The 13,732-nt window shown below is 54.2% G+C and overlaps 1 protein-coding gene across 15 annotated transcripts in view; it reads left to right on the top strand.

The window, feature by feature from the left end:
* Nucleotides 1-13,732, top strand: part of SHANK2 (SH3 and multiple ankyrin repeat domains 2) — a 561,061-nt gene that overhangs the window by 352,564 nt on the left and 194,765 nt on the right. For all 15 annotated transcript variants that reach the window (XM_070565748.1, XM_070565747.1, XM_070565746.1 and 12 more), the window contains one exon: nt 6,597-6,672. In XM_070565748.1, coding sequence (XP_070421849.1) covers nt 6,597-6,672 — 76 coding nt within the window. The remainder of the gene's footprint in view (nt 1-6,596; nt 6,673-13,732) is intronic.

Here is a 13,732-nt window from a genome sequence, read left to right as displayed (position 1 = left end):
GTGATAGTGACTGCTGGCCTCCAAGCTGTGTGTGACTACAAACATTTCTTAACACCTGCTGTATGAGGCATTGAGCCTGGCACTGGCTAAGAGGGCAGGCCTGGTTGCAGACAACTCGTTTCTTGTGTTCAAGAAACTTCTACATGGTTAAGGAAACACACAGGTCAATCGTTCCCTCTCGGTCGCTTATTTTATGTACCTCCTTTATCATAAGCAGAGAGGCCGTTTCCTCTGAGGCACGTCAAGGCATGTGCTACTGTTCCACGCTCTGTGCATGTTTACTGGGACAGGTTCCATTGTCTGCTGGGGCTTTTCCACTTTCTCCTGGAAAGTATGGGCATTCTCCCAACCGGGGGGCAAACTGTGCCTTTGCCTTAATTTTCTCTGGTCTTCCTCTCCCTGCTTGCCAGGACTCTTCTGGTTGCTGGGGACAGAAAGCCAGCACTGCCAGGCCTGAGAATACATGGAATGCACTGGCTCCCATGACCGAGAAGGCCATGCGTGGTCTGCATCCGTCAGCTGGGGCTAGGTAAAGCTGCCGTAACAAACAGGCCCTAATCTCGATGGCCTAAAACCCCAAAGGTTAATTTCTCACTCACACTGCATGTGCTTCCTGTGTCCCAGGGGACTCACGTCGGGACCCCGACTGATGGGCCAACCACCATCTCAGATGTTTCGGTCACCATGCCCACAATGCTGGGGGTGGGGTGTCTTGCATTGGGAATTAAATGCTCCGTCCGTCCAGAAAGTGACATAAGTCACTTCTTCTCAGAACTCACTGACCAAAACTAATTTCAAGGATCTTACGTGCCCAGGGGGAAGAAAGCCAGAAATGTTTGATGAGCAGCCCTCATGACCACCACAGCCAAGACCCGGGTATTTTCGGCACCAAGACCTTTGTGTCTCTCTGTCCCCGACCTGGGTTCTCAGCCCTGCCTCCCGCTGGCTGAATGCTAGCTGCATTTTTAGGTTGCTTCTCCCTGCAGTGTGGTGTGGTGGCCACTAGCTGCCCACAGCCCATGTCCCTGGACTTATGCCCCATAAGGAAGCCAAGATCACCGTCCTTAGCATCCAGACCACAGAACATCTCAGGAAAAGGCCAGCTGGCCCTGCAAGGGCCATGGGTCCCTCAGTACCAATGACAGGGTCCAGAGAGTCCAGCAGGATGATGATGGCCAGCTCCTCCAGGACCCCCACGTGGTGAAGGGAGCAGGCGTTTCCCCAGGGAAGGGATGAGGGCAGACAAGATCAATGGATGTGCCACAGCTCGGGTGGCTGTTTCCTGGCTATCGGCTGTGGTCTCGAATGATGAGATGCATTACTGTGTTGCTCTAAGCTCTCTTAGCTGTAAACAGCAGGACGCTAAATTGTCTTAAGCCCAAAAGGAAGTGTATGTGGTTTGTGTAACTGAAAAGTCGGGTGCGGCTGGATGCAGGGGTTCCAACCATGTCATCAGGGCAGTCGGTCAGTCCGCCTCCTTCCCTCCACCTGGCTGCTCTGCTGTCCTCTATGTGACTCATTCTCGGACAGCGTGTCCCCCCCCATGGTGGCCTCAAAAGCAGAAATCCCAGCAGTAAGGTTAAGGCCTCATCATCACAGCTGGGTCACATGCCCATCCCCTGAGGGACGGCCTGCCAGGCTGCCCTGCCAACCAGGAGCCCAGAGCTGGGCGGTGGGGGTGGGGACGGGGTGAGCAGCCTCACCTGACCACATGGCTGGGACGGGGAAAGGGCTGGACCCAAAGGACAAAGGAGGGGCAGCCCCAGGAGAAGGGGAAGCCTTCTCCACGTGGACAGTGATTTTAAGGGTGTGGCTGGCCGGTCATTTTAATGCAAGTGGAGGACAGAGGGTGATAGTGTGGGAAGGAGGGTGGAGGCAGATATGGGGGCCCTAAGGTTTCCTGTTGGGACCTCTGGAGGAGCCCTGGGACCTGGGACCACACCCAGGAGCCTGAGGTGGGATGCGTTGGGTGTGTGAGTGACCAGGCTGGCCGCCGTACAGCCTCCAAATATGCCTGTCCATGGCCACATCCGAATGACGGACGGCTACCCCGGGACCTGCCAGCCAATGGACCCTTGCCGCCTCAAGTCCCCTCGAGGCCCCAGTTCCTCCAGATGCATCCCATGGGGGCCCTCAAAGAGCAGGACGCCTGTCCCTTTTCCCGACATTGAGGCAGCTGGAGGCCCCAGTGTCTGCCGCTGGCGTGCCCTGGGATGGTGGGGTCTCAAGACAAACCTTACTTAACCACAGCCTGCAGGCGTGAGGCATTCTGGGAGGTGTGTGACAGCAGCACGGTCACCTTCTCAGTCCCCGGCTTGGCATATGGTGTCTCCTTTGTCCCTCCTGCTCCCGGTGCTGGGCAAGGGCAGGGCAGACCCAGAGACACACGGCAGGGGCCATTCCCGCCACAGCCATGGGGGCTGGTGCAGACTCCTCCGGACACACTGTTGCCCTGGAGACCTGCTGAGCTGGGTAAAGCACTGGGCACCGAGAGGGGGCCCCATCCCGGGCCTGGCTGTAACGTGGGGAGGGACAGGGGCTGCACGACGCTAGACTCGCAGAGGCCGGTATCTCGGAAGTCCATACAGCAGCCTGGGTTCCAGCTGAGGCCCGGATGCCGCCTTGAAGAACCGGGTGCCTTTTGCTGTCATCGATCCACAGGGATGCTGGCCTGGCTTCTGACCTCATCCTGCTCCTCCCCTCTGCCCAGGCCACACTGTTTCATTTGTGACTCACGTTTGTGTCAGTGAGGTCCAGTGAGTCTTGGGAGGGAGTCAGCCCAGGTAGCCAGCAGCCCCACCTCCCGACACAGTGACAGCAGGTCCCAGGGAGCCAGCAGCCCCACCTCCCGACACAGTGACAGCAGGTCCCAGGGAGCCAGCAGAGGCCAAGCCTGGACGTGACGTGAGGCGCGCACCCTAACAGTGGGGGAAGGGGCCCGGGAGCCATCTAGCCCACCCCTTGTCTTCCCAGGTGGGGAACTGAGGTCGGGCTAGGGCGAGTCCACAGGACATGGCATGGCAGGGTGAGGAGGCCACCTGGACTTAGGCCCCCTCCCAGCAGCCCCAAGTGGACGCTGACACAGGAGGCTGTCTGTGCAGTGGCTCTGCCACTCGCCAGCTCAGTGACCTTAGGCAACTCACTCAACCTCTCTGAGCCTCCTCTGATGATGGTTGTGATGCTGATGATATGGTGATGATGGTGATGATGATATGAAGTCGATGATGATGGTGATGATGATGATATGGTGATGGTGATGGTGGTGGTGATAATCATGGTGATGACAGTGTCCCCCGGGACCCCTTCCCAGCCCCCTAGGGCCATATCCCAGAGCAGTGGTATGACTGCCTCCAGAAGCCAAAGGACAGGGAAGTCCTGTGCAGGGTTCTTCACAAAGCGGTCAGAGATAATATCCTCCCTAAAGATTCTCTTTCTTTTATAAAATAATTATGGTAACAAAGAGAGACTTAGTGTTTTTAAGTGTCCTTACTGAACCAAATTAAAAACTTGGTAAAACTTGAACAGGTCTATACCCTTCCTTCCTTTGTTTAAAATTTTATCGGTCCATGAAATCCCGAAGTCTGGGACCCACTGGCTGACCCAGGAAAGGCCCCTTTCTGAAACATCCTTTTCCTCTGGTAAACACAGGCACGTGTCCGCACGCACGCGCGCGCACACACGCTCTGTCTGCTTCTGGAACCTGGAAACTCTGACCTCAGCCAGGGGCGTGCACCAATCAGCTCTCAGCACCAGTGGTTCCCTAGACAACCAGCACAGAGCTGGCGGGCGGGGATTAAGCAACAGAGGCTATTAAGAGTAATAATAACAATTAACGGCCAGTCCCCGTGGTCCTTCAGCGGCTTCGTGAACTACTCTGCTTAACTCCACAAAGAGGTTCCAATCCCATTTATCCCTCCGGGCCTGTCGCATCTGTGGGCCCCACACAGATGTCGCGGGGCTGGCCTGACCAGATGCATTGCCTGGCCCGCGTGCTCCCTCCACACAGTTATCTGACTGCTGGGGCCCTCAGCCCAGCCCACGGAAGGTCAGTGTCCCTGGGCTCCCTCCTCACCCCGCTCTCAGGATTCTGAGTCCCAGAGAACAGAGCTGAGTCTCCTGTCCCTGCGTCTGGGGCACAGCGCCTGCCTCCCAGGTGGGCTTGAGGATTGATGACTAGAATTGAACCCAGGCACGATGCAGGGTGACCAGGAGGAGGGGCAGGAGGACACAAAACGTCTGGGTGCATTTGGTCCCGGTGCCAAGCACAAGGGACGTGCGTGCAGCTCGGCTGGAGCGGTGCCCGGGCTGGCCAGGGCCCCGTGTGCTCAGGCCGCCCTGGAGGTGTGCAGTGTGTTTTATTGGCCAATTTACAATGGGATGTTCAGATTAGGTCAGCAAGCCTTCACATTGGGTCTCTACCAGGAGTGAGATGCTGGGGGTGATACGGAGAGAAGTAAGTCCAAACCCCCACCTGTGAGCACCATAGAGTGCCCAGGGACTTGCATCCTCTCCAGGAGTCAGATAGTGTGGTCTGGTGGTTCTGAGCCTGGGCACTGGAGCCCGTCTGCCTGCCGGGAGTCTCATCCTGACCCTGCCTTTTAGTAGGGGTGTGACTGCCTGGGCAGTCTTTGTCATCACCAGCCATGAAAGGGGTCCAGTCGTCCCACCTCCCTCGCTGGGCTGCTGTGACCAGCGAGTGGATGAGCCCAGATGGCCACAGAGCAAGGACTCCATCAACGTTAGTGAGGACGAAGATGGTGATGAGGTAGCAGAGATACGCCGAGCAGAGGCGGGGTGGCTACCTCCACGGGGAGGACTCTCAGGGTCCCGAGCAGGGGTTTGAAGGGTGGCATAAAATGGAGCAGAAAGCGAGGGGCCGCCCCTGGCTGGACTCACTCTGGTCGAGTCTGCTGAACGGCATGTGCACCCTCTCACTGGAGGGTGGTGACAGTTACATGAGTGAATACAGGAGCCGCACTAAGGACAGGGCCTGGTATGCAGTAAGCGCTCAATTAGTGTCTGTGATGACGATGGTGGTGGTGGTGGTGAAGATGTTGCTGTTCAGGGAACTGTAAGTTTTCTATTCTCAGGGCCTCCAGGAGAGTGATGGGAAAGGGGTGGAGAGGCCAATGGGAGCCAAGTCACAGAAGACCCCAGCCCACACATCAGTTAAGGCAGCATTAGCCACTGTAACAAAGAAATCCCTGGAGTGTAGCTTGAAGCCATAGAAGTTTGTTGCTTACTTTAACAGTTCAATGCACAGAGACCCAGGCATCTGCTAGACGGATTCTACCATCCTGTAGGGCCTGGGGGCGTGGGGGTTGGTCCCGACACCTTTGAGCTGGGAGAGGCAGGAAGAGAGAGTAAGGAGAGCACACTGGCTTCCATCGAAGCCAAGCTTGGTAGGGCCCCCCACCGAACCCTTGCAATGGAATGTGCTCACATTCCATTGGTGGGAACTGGTCACATGGCCACACCTGGCTGCAAGGAGAGCTGGGAAATGTAGTCCTGGACTGGACATCTGCTCCTCTCACCCCGCCAAAAGGCAACTCCGTACCATATAGAAAGGGAGCATGCTTATTTTGCTGAAATGGCTGCCTCTAGGCACAAAAGGAGCCGAGGGGTATCGCTCTGACCTTCTCAGGACCCTGACATTTGTTCCCATTTGAACTGAGAATTTGTGTTTGAGGGTTTGAATAAAATCCTTTCACCTTGAACTGTAGGATCAAGGAGACTGACCACAGAGAGGAGTTTAAATGAGATTTTGAGCTTTTTTTCCTGAAGTCTGTTTGCATAATGTCTCTGTATTTTTTTCCAAAGTTTAGGAAGGAGATTGTCTGGGAGACTATTTTTTTAATATTTATTAATAACATATATATATATATAATAATAAGACTGTATTTATTTAGGAGGAATATATCTAAACCTGCGTGAATCATGAGCCGCCGTATTTCTTGTGTGTATGTTGTTGTGTGTTTTTTCCCTCCAGCCCCGAGCTGTCTATTAAATCTAATTACATCGTTCACATTATTTCCCATGAAATTTACATCTAAATCTGCTGAGTAAGGGAAGCGAGCAGAGAACTTAATTAGGAATGTTAATCATGTTTGTTCGTTTTTTTTTTTTTGTAGGAGAAAGCAACCGTAATCAGAAAAATAACAATAAACATTCTTTTTTCCCAAAGGCAGTCCCTCGCAGGTTCTCAGATTTGCTGGAAAGCTCAGCAGCATCACTTGAGAATACCGTTCTAGCGGATTCCGTGTGCCCATGGGCTGCTGCTGTCCCAGCTTGAGCTTGCATGCCCCTGTCTTCTTTGCAGAGTGCTTCCTCCTGCGTCCTCCACAAGCCAAGGACCCCAGGACTCTGGAAGGGAGCTCCTGACTCTTCAGTAGTCACCCTGGGGCTCATATGCATTCCCCAGATTTTGCGAAGTTAGACCCCCGAACGAGGCCTCGTCTTCCTCCCAGATCTTTCCCCAGGAGAGCGGGTCTCACGTGTCGTAGGTCAGATAAGTGAGAAGCCCCGCCAGCCTCGCGTGGTTTCAGCAGTCAGGGATCGTGACTTTTCTAAACGATGTCTCTCTTCCCTCTGTGCAGAAACTCGTGCAGACCGCAGCAAGAAGCTCTTCAGGCATTACACGGTTGGCTCGTATGACAGCTTCGATGCCTCCAGGTAAGATGTGTTCTTTTCAGGGCCCCCCCTGGTCAGAGATGCTCGTATGTGGCACGAAAGCACTGGACCATTCTTGCATGGAGCACCCCTTGACTTGCTTCTCCCTCTGTGTCCACCACGACCCCCTGGACATGGTCTAGGATTACGGAAGCCACCGTCTTCCAGAGAACCTGCGAGAGGCGGTCTCCGTGCCACCCGTGGTTTGGGGTGTGGCTGGAGCACACCTGTGGGGTGGCCCCAGGGAGAGGGCTGTCTTTCCAGGAGGAGGAGAACCCAGCATTGTTTTGGGGTAAAGCATTACAAATGTTAGAGATGACAACCCCTGGCCACAGGAGCCTCGAGGCAGCATCCCCCTAGGGGAGTATTCAGGATGCTCTGTGTTTCCGTCTCATCTGCATTTTCCATGTTTGTTTCTGCCACTGAGTCGAAGTTTTTGCACGTGGAAGGCTCATGCCCCTTGCCGGGCATGACACCGATCAAGCAGAGAGCACCTTTAAGAATGGCGAGTTTGCTTTCTGGCTTCTTTAAAAGGAAGATTGTTTGGTTCCTGCAGAAAATCCTGTACCTTAAGATGCGGCATGGGGCGTGGGTTGGAATTTTCCCACAGACTCGTACAGCACACCCCACAGAGACATCCTCGGGGCTCCTGGACCCCTTCCTGTTAACTTGGGGGGAGGTGGAGGCAGGCCGGGCTGCCGCGGGGCGAGGGGCAGCACCCTGTTTCAGAGCATCGGCTCCACAAACAGCTGGGGAATGAGCAGCATTTCTGACCAGTGTCCCTGTTGCCACTGGAGCTTCTGCAGCTCTTATTGTCCCCAAGCGTGAGGTTTCTCTGTCCCTTTGCTCTGTCACCAGCACAAGTCCCTACACTGGGGGCTGGAAGGGTGTGGAGAAAGGCCTCTCTACATTGAGAACCTGTCCCCCCACCCAGATAGAGGTTCTTAGTGGACGGTGAGCTCAATGAGAGTCAGCCCGTGATGCAGAGACGGGAAGGACACGCGGGCTGCAAGACCCGATGGACGGGAGGGCCCTGTTCCCCACCCTGCTGGACGGCCATCCATGGGGCATCTTCTGAGAATCCAGCCATTTCCTCCAGAGAAGGTCCAGGCTGGGGAAGGACCTGGACACCCTGCCCTGGGTTCCTCAATCCTGCCCTCCAGGGCCCCCGGTGGGATGTGTGATGAGCAACTCAGACCTGTTCTCTTTTTTTATTTATTTTTTGTGAGGAAGATTGGCCCTGAGCTAACATCTGTGCCAATCTTCCTCTATTTTATGTGAGATGTCACCACAGCGTGGCTTGATGAGTGGTGTTAGGTCTGTGCCCCCGATCCAAACCTGTGAACCCTGGGCTGCCGGAGCGGAGTGCACGAACTTAACCACTACACCACTGGGCTGGCCCCACTCTAATTTTTTTTTATTGCGGTAAAATATACATAAAGTAAAATTTACCATCTTAACCATTTTTAGTGTACAGCTCGGTGGCATTAACTGCATTCATGTTCTTGTGCAACCATCACCACCATCCATCTCCAGAACTCTTTTCATCTTCCCAAAGTGAAATTCTGTCCCAATTAAACGCCAATTCCCCGTTACCCCTCCCCCAGCCCCTGGAACCACCTTCTGCCTTCTGTATCTATGAATTTGACCACTCTAGGGACCTCATTTAAGTGGAATCAGACAATATTTGTCCTTTTGTGACCGGCTCCTTTCACTTAGCGTCATGTCCTCAAGGTTCATCCAGGTTGTAGCATGTGTCTGAACTTCCTTCCTTTTTTAAGGCTGAGTAATATTCCGCTGTGTGGCGATACCACATTTTGTGTATCCGTTTATCTGTCCACGGACGCTTGGATTGCTTCCACCTTTAGGCTACCGTGAATAGCACTGCTGCGGACTTTCATGTACAAGTAGTTTGTGAGCACCTGTTTCCAGTTCTTTTGGGTCTATGCCTAGGAGTGGAGTTGCTGGTTCAGCCTGGCTTTGTTGCTGGGCTGTCCCGATCACTTTTCTCTCGCAATCAGAACGTACTGTAAGAGGAATCCTGCTCCCGGCAGAGGAGCTGGGTCCCCACCTTCAGGGCGCTTTGCAGCCTTTCCAGGTCTTGCTGAGATTGCCCACACTTTGACCTTGAAAGGCCAGGTTGTGAGCCGTGGCCTGGCCATCAGCACAGCCCAGAAAGGGCACTCAGAGGCTGGTGGCTTCCAGGGAGCCACGCCTGACCCTGGCTTCTCCAGATGAGTTTTTATTTGGGTCAGAGGCATCATTTCTGCCGCTGCAGGAGGCTGCCTGTCAAAGTGGACCCTGGGCACATGGTCACGGTCACCGCGCCTGTCACACTTGGCTTCCGTTCTAGGAAGGAGGGTGCCTGAGGCTCAGAGACCGCCTGAGAGCTGTTGCCATGGTTACTGCCAGGGCTGTCCAGGCTGGGGGTGGGGCTTCGGGTGAAAAGGGGGCCTCTGAGAGCTGGAAGGGGCTGGGCAGCAATTCGTCTGCAGGCTGTGGCTTTGGCGGAACCATCTCCCCACAAGACCCGTTGTCAGCAGAGGGCAGCCGTCAGGCCGCCCTTTGCGTGTGCGTGTGCGTGTGCGTGAGAGTGGGCGTGCCTGCACGCTCAGCATCTGAAACAGGCGGCTCCACATTCGGGGCTGCTTCCCCACAGAGGAGCCGTTGAAGGGCCTGACTTGACTGAGCTGGGAACAGAGAATATTTTAGGGCCAGGCCGGCTGGGTCACATGTCACGTGGCTGACAGCAGGACCAGAACACACCAGGGACGCACACTGCCGACAGCTTGGCTGACAGAAGACGTGTGGGACCATCATAGCTGTTCAGTGATAGAACAGAGCTGTGATGAGCTCCCCGCCACTGGAGGGAGTCAAGCAGTCTGCATCCCTGTGTCTTGGTGCCCAGACGAAGGTTTTTGTCTTATGTGTATACTGACCACCCGCTCGGTTCCAGGACCTGAGACCTCAGAGGAAAGGGACATCTGGCCACACCTGGGTCAACCGATAGCTTCTGAGCGAATGGTACAAGGTCTGGCCTTGACCGCAGTTTAGAAACGAGCCCTGACTTTCCCACAGTGAAGGGATCAGGCTGGCTATGGGCCTCATGTGCCGAGATGTCACAGTGAGAGGAGTAAGAGTAACAAGGGTCGCAGTATTTATTAATCTCCCACCATGTGCAAGCCGCCTTGCATTGATGTCAGCGCCGCTGACCGCCGACCCTGCCAGCGACCTTGTAAATCCATGTCATTTTCCCCTTGGCAGGAGCATGGAAGCAGAGAAAGGAGGGCCACCTTAAAGACCTGGCCCTCGGCCACACGAGTGTCTGAGCCCGAGGGTAAGGTCCGGCTGGCCGGCATACAGAGCCCTTGTCCTCAGCCCCCTCTCTCCCAAGGGGAAGATGTTCCCACCCAGGGCTGGCCAAGGGATCAGCCTGGGATTGAGAGAAATTGGTGAGGACGAGAGCCCAGATTTTCTGTCGAGACAGAATCATCAGCTCGTAAAGTGTGTTGGGAGGAGAGAACAATGATATTGGCCTGGTCAGCATGGGGCCCTGGAGCTTTCCCATAAAGGGGGCGGCGTTAGCCTATGGGGGGCCTGCCCTGTCCCGGAACTGACCTTATCCAGATGGGGAACTTGGCAGGGGCAATGGAGGGCGGGCAGCGAGGAGCTTGCAGAGCCCAGCTGGCATCGTAACCCAGGCGACTGGCGAGCGTGGGTCCTGAGCGGGTACCGGAGTGAGAGGCTGCCCGCCGGCTCCTCTGATGGAGCGGGCGGAGCGCGGCCAAGGGGCGTGCGAGCTGCAGTGCAGGGTGAGCAGCCGCAGTTCGCCACTTCCGAGGTCACGTCCCAAACGGCCTGACGAGACGTGGAGATCTGGTTGCCGTGCCAGCTCCCACCGCCCGGGCCGATGAGCCACTGTCGGTGGTGGGGTTACGGTCCAGGCAGGCAGCTCATGGCTGAGGCCGCCCCACTGCACCTGTCATTGAGGAAAGTGCAGTAGGAAGCGAGACTCCGCGGAGACAGTTTCTGAATTGGTCGGGAGGTTTCTCCCCTCCCCACCCCCTCTTATGTCACAAACTTGGCTCAGAGACTCAGAGCTGAAGAGCAGGATGGTAAAAGCACACCCGTTCGTGGTCGAACGCGTCCAGTGGCTCCAGCCGATTCCCTCCTCAGAATTCCCCTCCACTTGCCCAGCATGCACATGATAGAAGGGTCTAGAAGTGTGGGCATATGATCAAGGTCAGAAGGCAGAGAACCTGGGGCCGTTTCCACACAGGACCTTACAGGTATTTCCATGTCCTGTTTAAAAACACTTCTCAACCCATGGGACAGGATCTCAAGTCTCCACTCCCCTTAAATCAGATCTCCAGCCGCCTTAGCATGGGACATCCAGGAGGAGTCGACCTGGGAGAGGCGGGGAAGGCCTCAAGGTCCCACCCTAGGCTGAAGAGACTCCATCCGTGCATCCATCCACCCACCCACCTATCCATCTATCCATCCACCCACCTATCCATTCATCCACCCACCCACCTATCCATCCATCCATCCACCCACCTATCCATCCATCCATCCACCCACCTATCCATCCATCCATCCATCCATCCACCTATCCATCCATCCATCCACCCACCTATCCATCCATCCATCCACCCACCTATCCATCCAGACATCCATACATCCATCCACCTATCTATCCGGCCATCCAAATACCTATCCACTCAGCCAGCCAGCCAGCTAGCCATCTACCCACTCATTCATCCAGCCAGCCATCTACCTAGCCATCCACCTACTCATCCATCCATGTACCCACCCACCTATCCACCCATCCATCCATATCGATCTATCCATGTCCATCAATTCTCCCACTCATTCTTCCATCCACCTACCCACTCCCCCATCCATCCATCTACCTGTCCACTCATCCATCTGTCTACCCATCCAACCATCCATCTACCCACCCATCCTCCCACCCACTTCCCATCCATCTACCCACTCCTCCATCCATACACCATCCACTACACTCATCTATCTATCTATCTATTTAACCAATATTCATCAACACCTGACTATTCAGGGAGCTAAAGATATGGAAGCAAATAAGACAAGCACAGTCTCTGACCTCACGTAGATTAAAGTCTAGTCAGTGAAGATAACAACGAAGTTAACAAATAAATGAACCAAAGAAACCAGACAATCCCTTTTTGCGGTTAATGCTATGAAGCAGATCGGCAGTAGTCGCATGCAGGCCGGGGCAGGCCAGCTTTATATAGGGAGCCAGGGAAGGCCTCTCGGAGGAAGTGACTTGTGAGTTGAAACTGAAGGTTGAGGAGGAATCGACGCTCTACGGAAAGCCCAGCAGGTGCAAAGGCCCTGAGGTGAAAAGAGAACCTGACATGCTGGAATAGCAGTGAACCAGAAGACAGCAGAGAGGAGGATGTCAGAGAAAGATCTGGTGCTGCACGGGAGGGGTTTGTATTTTTTCGTACTAGCGGTGGGGCTACAGGAGGGCTTTGAGCAGAAGAGTGATGTGATCTGATTAACTTTGCTCAAGGAAGACAGACAAGGATGAATGGAGACCAGTTATGAGACCAGTGCCGTCATCCTGGCCGGGGCGGGTAACAGTTTGGGCTGGCGGAGGAGGTGGGGCTAGAGAGGTGGATGGAGTCAAGGTGGAGGGTGAAGTTGGACCACACAGGACCCACCCAGGCACCGCACACGGGGGTGAGGGACAGCAAGCGGGGCGCTCCACCTTCTCTTGGGTTTTACAGGGAGGAGCACCCAGAAGTGAGTGGGGCAGACCTAATCCACATTGGCAGCAAGTCTCTCATAGTCCAGACCTCTAACACACATCCCGAGCTGCACGGGCAGCTTCTAATCTAGAAGGAGTGTGTTCGTATACACCACGCGGGGGAGAGGCTATGAAGGGGCCGAGCTGTCGTTATTGCTCTCCCTTAGTGAGACCGATTTTCCCTTAGAGGTTGAATTAGAAGGAAGGCAAACTATACCTGTTCGCCAGCTGAATATCCACTATCCATAGCTGCTTATTCTCACGGCTTTCAAACATCATAGTCCAATTTATATATACATATATATATTTTTTTTCTTTTTGAGGAAGATTGGCCCTGAGCTAACTACTGCCAATCCTCCTCTTTTTGCTGAGGAAGACTGGCCCTGAGCTAACATCCGTGCCCATCTTCCTCTACTTTAGATGTGGGATGCCTACCACAGCGTGGTGTGCCAAAGCGTGCCATGTCCGCACCCGGGATCCGAACCGGTGAACCCCAGGCCGCCGAGAAGCGGAACATGCAAACTTAACCGCTGTGCCACCAGGCCGGCCCCTAATTTTTATATATTTTTCAATTGGTAATTGGAAATATATACACATGGATGGAAAATTCAAAATGTGTGGCAAGTGGCATGGCGTGAAGAGCAGGTCTCCCTGTATCATCGTTGTCTGAATACAGAAGCATATGGGCATATTATCTGAGGCCTTTTAACACCCTTGAAAATATAGTGTCCAAAGTTTTCTAACTTTCCAACTAAGTTCCTGTGTGACCTTGGGCCACTTGCTGCCCCTCTCTGTGCCTCAGTCCCCGACTCCCAATCCTGTTTGCAAAGTAGAGATCATTCTTCCGACTCACACCACATCCCCAGTGGTGTTCATGTAAGAATGAATGAGGAAGTGTGTGTTTAGTGCTCGCAGCTCCTTAGAGGCGTGTGCTATATAAATGCAGAGGATGCTGAACTGGGAGCGCGTGTGTGGGTAGCTGGCTTTCCTTTGAAACCCCAACTCTGTGTTCTAGAAGACTGCCTCAGTGTGTAGGTAGGAAGAACTGAATGGCAAGAAACATTGCTTTCCCCCATTCTTCCTCTGCCATTATTTTACATTTTTATATTTCTTGTTATCCCTTAGACTTGAAAAAGAGAGATCAATCTCTGAGTATGTTCGCTGGCTGGATTTGTAAGGAAACACTCTGTTTTCGCCTCTCTCGTAATTGATGGCTGGGCCTAGTGGTTAATCAGGAAGCCCCTTTGGGCTAGGGGAAAAGGCTACGTCGCT

Source organism: Equus przewalskii, chromosome 11 (genome assembly GCF_037783145.1).
Source record: "Equus przewalskii isolate Varuska chromosome 11, EquPr2, whole genome shotgun sequence".
Classification (NCBI taxonomy): Eukaryota; Metazoa; Chordata; class Mammalia; order Perissodactyla; family Equidae; genus Equus; species Equus przewalskii.
The sequence above is the reverse complement of the archived record's forward strand: the minus strand, read 5'-3'. Positions and strand labels throughout refer to the sequence as shown.